Below are 7,246 nucleotides of genomic sequence, written 5' to 3'. Positions count from 1 at the left end.
ATGATGTTTCTTTCCCTGTTATTCCATGTTCTTTACCAACCTCCTTCCCGGTTTCCATCCCTCTGTCCAGCTGACTTGGCCTCATGAGGGTCTGGTCTTGTGACCAGTTCAGAATGTCACTGAGCTGTGAGCCAGAGACCGCTTGGGTCTTGGCAGTGGATCCTGGCAGCACAACTGTCCCTCCATTGATCTATAAATAATATTACCATTGACCTAAAGAGTCCTTTTACTCCACAGTGAACGGAAACAGAGTCAGGGGGACAAATACAGTAGATTATTGGGTGAAAGTGTTCGTCGTCAGTTGTCGGTTCAGCGTCCTGCAGGACACTGATCGGCCATGTTTCACCTCTGACCAGGATTAACAGCAGTGATGATGTCCTCACAGCTTCTCTATATTAAGACACAGTCGCGTGGTCTCTACCCACTCTGTGAAGGACAAGCTCGAAACGACCTTCCAGTTAAAACAGTTGAATCAAATCTAATTAAAGAATTAACAATTTAAAATCAGTTTCAATGGACTTAACTGGAGACTTCAAGCTAACGTCTACCTGGACATGAGATCTGTCTCATGTCCCACCTTTAAGACAGTCACTGTTCATGGGAGTGGGAGACGGTGATAATGCTAAGAGGCTAAGAGCATCTGCCACGGCCCCTCCTGCTCTAATCCTGTTACTGTATTGGACAAAAACCTGCAGGGGGGTCATCAAAGCAGCAGGTGTGAGTTAGTGTACGTTCACAGAGACTTTGTTCATCACAAGAGTTATTGAAGAGGTCGTGTTTGGTCGTTATATTAGGACAATATGGAGGACAATTTGTTCTGTTTCCTCTGATAGTCGCAGGATGTCTAAAAAATAGTGGAAAAGAGAAAGAAAAGAGATCATTGGTGTTAAAACAAGATAGTGTTCATCCGCCATCTTTACAGTTCCCAGGTAAAACAGAGGAAACAGCAATACCAATAAACAAGCTCCGTTCTTAGCTTTTACTCCCACAGAGGAGCTTAATTAAAACTGGATGGTGCAACGTAGCTGCTAAGCTACAACTTCGTTTTAGTCTTTCTGCTTCTCCGTTCCCTTAAAGGTCAAGATTGTAGAGACAGGTGGCCGTTGGTCATTGGCACAAACTTGTGCGTCAGAGTTGAACTTGAGAGATTTCCTTTGTCCCTGCAAATAATTAGAGTTAGGTTCATTTATTTTTCTGTTTTAAATCTTGGTGTCTCACGTTATAATGGCAGTGCATGAATATGATTGGACAAGACTAGACTAGTCGGTAGCCATGCAGGTATAACCAGTGATTATGAGGCATGAATCTCTCTTGTTATTTTTGCTTCCAGCTCATTTGCTTCTGACAAGACTCATCCCAACGAGCAGAGAGATGGCGAGCTCTTTCACACGTCTGATCTCTGGCCGCAACACGGCTGTGCTGTTGGCCAGCTTGGGCGCAGGAACGATGGCGACCGGTTTCCTGTTGAGCGAAAACAGCTCCCTGGCTGCGGAGGCGAAGAAGAAGCTTTATCCTCCCAGGTAAGACGGGGTAACAGGAATCCGATAAAGACGAGGAGTTTGTGTTTACTGTAAGTGCAGTGGATGGATGACCTTGGTGAGTCAGTGAATAGTCTCTATAATTATCTGCCTTGACAACAGAAAAGTCCGACTATGTGCTTCACATCACTTGCACAATTCAGAAGAATGACTCAGTGCTTTGTGTGTTCACATGAGAAGCAGTTGAGAGGTGACATCAGTAGAAATACCTGGAGTGTCATCAACTCATTCATGTGTTTCAAAGTGGAAGTGTCCCACAAAAACTGTCTCGCCTCAGTCAACACGGTCTGAGGATCAGAGGCGAGTGAATGTCTGACCGCATGAAGAGGTCAGAGCAGCTACACTGGCACCGAGCTGCAGTATCACTGACGCTCTCAGGTTTCATCTGCGTTACCTTTGACTCACTCGCTCTCTCACTCTTTCACATACAACCTCTCTCTCTGCCCCCTGCTTCACTCCATACAGAATTTTGTTAATCAGAAATTTGCAGCAAAGTAATGGGTCGTTTTAAAACCCAAAGTGTTTTAGCTCATATCATTTGCCTGTTTTGAGTAGTTAACACACAGAACATCTCAGGCAATGTTTGCTTTATTCCTTTATAGAAGTTCTGTACATGTTCGGTCTGTAAAATGTTGGATAATAGAGGAAAAATGTCCATTTTTACTGTCTGAAGCCCAAGTCAAAGGAACTATTTGTAAGTTTTTGCTATTGCGACATAGCCAACGTTAGCATTAGCGGCTGTCTACTTACAAGTAGAAGAAATGTTGTGAATTCAGCATCAAACTTCAATCCTTTACTCACCAAGAGCTGTCTCCAGAGGTGGAAAGCAACGCCAGTGTTTTGCTTCTAGTGCTAAAACATCTTTTACTTTTACTGAAGTTAGCATGCTAACCAGCTAGTCCCCACCCATCTCTTTCCAATAGCAACTCACTTAAGTGTCCAGAGTGCTCTGAAGAAGTAGCACTGCTCAGGCGACGTATTCTAACCTTTTGTATTGTAAAGAGAAAACTTACAAATAGCACCTTTAAAAATCTTTCCAACACTTCCTCTCCTGTAGCTCTGACTACCCTGACCTGAGGAAACACAACAACTGCATGGCCTCAGCTCTGACTCCGGCCATTTACGCCAAACTGAGGGACAAGCTCACCCCCAACAACTGGACCCTGGACCAGTGCATCCAAACCGGAGTCGACAACCCCGGACACCCTTTCATCAAGACCGTGGGCTGCGTGGCTGGTGACGAGGAGAGCTATGAGGTAAGGGAGGTCAAAGGTCACGGTTTGTGTCCAATCCTGAAACCAAACCTGCATCATTGATGTTGTTCCCTGTTCCCTGCAGGTGTTTGCTGACCTCTTCGACCCGGTCATCAAAGACAGGCACAACGGCTACGACCCCAGAACCATGATACACCCCACTGACCTGGATTCCTCCAAGGTCTTCACACCATAACAGCCTCATCACTCCATTATCCCTCCATCCACACTGTTCCTACATCAGTAAAACAATATTTCCTTTCCTTCTCTCCAGTTGACCCACGGCATGTTTGATGAGAATTACGTTCTTTCGTCCCGTGTCCGAACTGGCCGCAGTATCCGCGGGCTGAGCCTCCCCCCGGCCTGTTCAAGGGCCGAGCGTCGTGAGGTGGAGCGCGTGGTGGTCACGGCCCTGGCCGGCCTGAAGGGAGACCTGGCCGGGCGCTATTACAGCCTGGGAGAAATGACGGAGCAGGAGCAGCAGCAGCTCATTGACGTGAGTTTCATCTTAAAGCCCAGTTGTTGTACATAAGTCAGTCCCAGTCAGTCTCAGGGGTAATTTAGGTTGTTGGCCTTTCTGCTCTGACCACTTCACGCTGCGCCACATAAGGATCACTTCCTGTTTGACAAGCCTGTGTCTCCATTACTCACCTCGGCCTTCATGGCCCGAGACTGGCCTGACGCCAGGGGGATCTGGTAAGGCCGACGCCACTCTGTAAAAATCCCAAATTATGAAAGGAAATGCAGCTCAGTGCATTTCCACATTTCCACACCCTTTCCTGTTGTAGAGTCCTGCTCTGTGAAGTCCTCCCGTTTGTTCAGTTCATATAGTTTCCTCAGATCCTCAGAAGAAAAAGTAGCAATGCCACATTATAAAGTCACTCTGTTACAAGTAAAAGTCTTCCATTTAAAATTCTACTTTCTAAGAATTTTCAAATCATGTGCGCACAAATCCATCTGTGGGTTATTATCTCATAAAATAAACATTTCCAGGACTCCAGGAAAGCTCCTAAAGTCCTGGAAAAGGTCTAACTGACAACACCTTTAATCTCCAATAAATCATATTTCATGAGCTGATGATGTTCTGCATGTAAAATCAAAAACAACATATTCTTTTCTGATAAAGTGGAGTACAAACTACAATATAATGTGCCATAAATTAGAAAAACTCAAGTAGAGTTTATTACCTAAAACTGTACATGAGTAAAAGTACTTAGTTACTCTCCACCACTCATTTCTTCACCACAATCCTTCTCCTCCTCTGTCTGATTTCTTCCTCCTCCTCCCTGTGTCCCTCCCACCTTCAGGACCACTTCCTGTTTGACAAACCTGTCTCTCCGTTGTTGACATGTGCCTTTATGGCCAGAGACTGGCCTGACGCCAGGGGCATCTGGTAGGGTGTCTTCAGCTCTGCTGCATGTCTGTTGTGTGACCTCTCTGATCCAGGCTGTGGATGTCGTGGACTTAATGTTTAAATATCTCTTTACATCCTCTGAACAGAAGCATTCAGTTATTGCCTCTGACGCATGTTGGTGGGTGAAATACTTTCCAGTGGCTAAACCAACAGGAAATATGTTTGTGTGTGTGTATCTGTGTTTGTATTTGGTGTGTGTTTTCTGCTTCAAATGCACAAGCTTCTCACAACACTGCTGCTGCATAAATATCAAAGTGTCCATGAAATCAGGTCCTTCACGACCGTGAGTCATCTCCGGTAATGAAAGCGGTGTTTTACCTGGAGAGCTCTTTATTTAGTTCCTTTAGCTGGTTCTCTTCAGGCACAACAATGAGAAGACCTTCCTGATCTGGGTGAATGAGGAGGACCACACCAGAGTCATCTCCATGGAGAAGGGAGGCAACATGAAGAGAGTGTTTGAGAGATTCTGCAGAGGACTCAAACAGGTAGAACATCACGGCTCTGTGGATCCACTACTTTGTTCCAGACTGAAAAATCTCAGCAGCTAATGGACAAATTACCATTTAATTTTATACAGACGTCCATTTTCCCCTCAGGATGGACTGTAATAACTCCTGTGACTTTTTGTGTAGCGCCATCATCAGGCCAATTCTTTGATTCCTCTGCATTTAGCTCAGACCACTACTTTGCTAGCATAGCTGTAAACTGTAGTTAACCACTGCTAACGTTATCATAATGTTTTCATCAGTGGGTCAAACTGAAATATTCTCATTCACCATATTTGAAGATGCATAGTTTCCTGGTCAACATGTCATTATCCTGCAGGTGGAGCATCTGATCCAGGAGAGAGGCTGGGAATTCATGTGGAATGAGCATCTGGGCTACATCCTCACATGTCCCTCCAACCTGGGCACCGGCCTCAGGGCGGGCGTGCACGTACGCCTGCCCAAACTCAGCAAGGTAACACCCACATTCAGAAACACTCATGTGGAAATCAGTGTTTTTTGTTTTTTTTTTTACATCATGTTACAAATGATTGAAAACCCTCTGCAGGACCCACGTTTCTCCAAAATCCTCGACAACCTGCGGCTGCAGAAAAGAGGCACAGGAGGAGTGGACACAGCTGCGACCGGAGACACCTTCGACATTTCCAACAACGACCGTCTGGGCAAATCTGAGGTGAGGATCAATCCGTCACACTGACTTCAAGAAACATCTGTTTTCAGAGATTTCAGTCTCATATAAAGCCGACCTGAGTTGTGCAGCAGAAATGAGCTGTGGTGTGTGTGTTTTAGGTGGAGCTGGTGCAGCTGGTAGTCGATGGAGTCAACTACCTGATTGAGTGTGAGAAGAGGCTGGAGAAGGGTCAGGACATCAAAGTCCCGGCTCCCATCCCTCAGTTTAAGAAATAAAAGCTGGACTCATCGCAGCATCAGCTGTTAGCAGGAGGTCGGCTCTCCGCTCGGCCGCTCCCTCCCTGAGCCTGAGGAGAAACCTCAGAACGACGTCCGTCCACTGCTGCAGAGGAGGTTTACGCCTCCTACAAAGATTACAAATCTTTAGGGTAACCTAATCTTAGACATGATCTGCTGTTAGGGGAAAATTCTACCTCAAGTTAAGTACTTCACTGTAACCGTAGCGTCAATAAAACCAACAATATTCAAACATTTTGACTTTTCTTTATTTTCTGCTTCTCATTTTCAGCACTCGTTGAAAATACTGAGTACCTGCATCACGCAGGTCCGCCCGCGCGTCCGCCGTGCGTCCGCCCGTGCGTCCGCCGCGCTCTCGTGAACGTGATATCTCTGTAACACCTCGAGGGAATTTCCTCAAATTTGGTGCTAATGTTCACCTGGACTCAAGGATGAACTGATTACAATTTGATGCTCAAAGGTCAAAGGTCAAGGTCACTGTGACCTCACAAAACGTGTGAGGTTACAACTCAAGAAAATCATTCGCTAATGATGACATGAAATCACATTTTCTATCCAAAAGGTCAAAGGTCAACTTCACATCATACTTACACTGGATTACACAGTGAGAATAATGTGCTGATGTTCTTTCCTTTTTCCTCTTTTATTACACAGCAGGAAAAAGTTGTTTGCACCATTTCCCTAAAACTTTGTTTTGTTTAATAAATAAATTCTTAGGTTTATTTCTCCTTTCAGTTACAGTACATTTAATATCACGTGGAGCTAATATGTACAGTGACTTTTCTTTCACCTCTGATATGATTGTAACATCATGATTTATTGATGTTTTCAGTCATATTTCTGACTCATTCTTTAACATTTTTTCTGTCAGTTTTGGTTCTTTATAATTGAATATCTTCCCTCTCACGCTGAAATCTGCTCCAGTGTCTCTCGTGTTCAGCTGGATCGGCTCAAACACCTGCTTCATGTCATTTTCATGCTCTCAGTGAGCACAGCCTGTATGGAAGCAGCTCGCAGCTTTTATTCAGGTTTTTGCTGTAGTTTATACAAAGACTCCAGTAGATAAATATCTGAAGGTGATAAACAACACCAATACAGGTTTGATTAAGCATCCATCACAAATCTTTATTCATTAATGGCCCTCTGTCCTCCACCTGCAGTTGGATGTATTGCCTTATACTGGATGTGTTCACGGCACAGAGTCTGCTGGTGCTGTGCTTGGATTCGTCAGCGATCAGAGTATACTGTTTATAGCATTACTGCAGGTCGAAAACAAGTTGCACTCTTGTTCTTGGTATGAAAATATTGTCAGTGTTGTGATTAGATGAACGGCTGAAATCGAACAGAGGGATGTTTCATGTTTTTGAATTTTAAAGAAGACTGAAAAGTTTGTCTTATTTCTTCTGCAGAACTGAACGACTGTGTTAACAGCGAATAGTTTGAACGGGTTAGAAAAGAAAACTTCACAATGTAACAGCAAAGGAAATAGTGAAGTGCCTGTAGAGAGACATCCAGTAGTTCAGCCATCAAAACAAAAATATCCAGTTTCCCGTCTTCATTTAAAACCAATATAATGCTCTCTGACAGTATGCACTTTCCTGGGAGGCC

General features: G+C 44.5%; 1 protein-coding gene across 1 annotated transcript; it reads left to right on the top strand.

Annotated features, from left to right (window-relative positions):
* The first annotated feature begins 1,334 nt into the window (after nucleotides 1-1,334).
* Nucleotides 1,335-5,870, top strand: ckmt2a (creatine kinase, mitochondrial 2a (sarcomeric)). The gene is made up of 9 exons (XM_018697393.2): nucleotides 1,335-1,520; nucleotides 2,596-2,794; nucleotides 2,877-2,972; nucleotides 3,066-3,287; nucleotides 4,099-4,184; nucleotides 4,567-4,690; nucleotides 5,031-5,165; nucleotides 5,259-5,384; nucleotides 5,501-5,870. The coding sequence occupies exons 1-9, from the start codon at nucleotides 1,372-1,374 to the stop codon at nucleotides 5,615-5,617; spliced, it is 1,254 nt and encodes a 417-aa protein (XP_018552909.1). The 5' UTR covers nucleotides 1,335-1,371; the 3' UTR covers nucleotides 5,618-5,870.
* The last annotated feature ends 1,376 nt before the right edge of the window (nucleotides 5,871-7,246 follow it).

Source organism: Lates calcarifer, linkage group LG9 (genome assembly GCF_001640805.2).
Source record: "Lates calcarifer isolate ASB-BC8 linkage group LG9, TLL_Latcal_v3, whole genome shotgun sequence".
In the NCBI taxonomy this organism is placed as follows: domain Eukaryota; kingdom Metazoa; phylum Chordata; class Actinopteri; family Centropomidae; genus Lates; species Lates calcarifer.
This window is presented reverse-complemented; position numbering and strand designations above follow the sequence as displayed.

What these genes read in the sequence shown, in the direction of transcription:
- ckmt2a (XM_018697393.2), top strand. Translation starts at nt 1,372, where the DNA reads ATGGCGAGCTCTTTCACACGTCTGATCTCTGGCCGCAACACGGCTGTG. An exon ending in GTGACGAGGAGAGCTATGAG is followed by an intron (nt 2,795 to 2,876) that starts GTAAGGGAGGTC and finishes TGTTCCCTGCAG; the next exon opens with GTGTTTGCTGACCTCTTCGA. An exon ending in CCTGACGCCAGGGGCATCTG is followed by an intron (nt 4,185 to 4,566) that starts GTAGGGTGTCTT and finishes GGTTCTCTTCAG; the next exon opens with GCACAACAATGAGAAGACCT.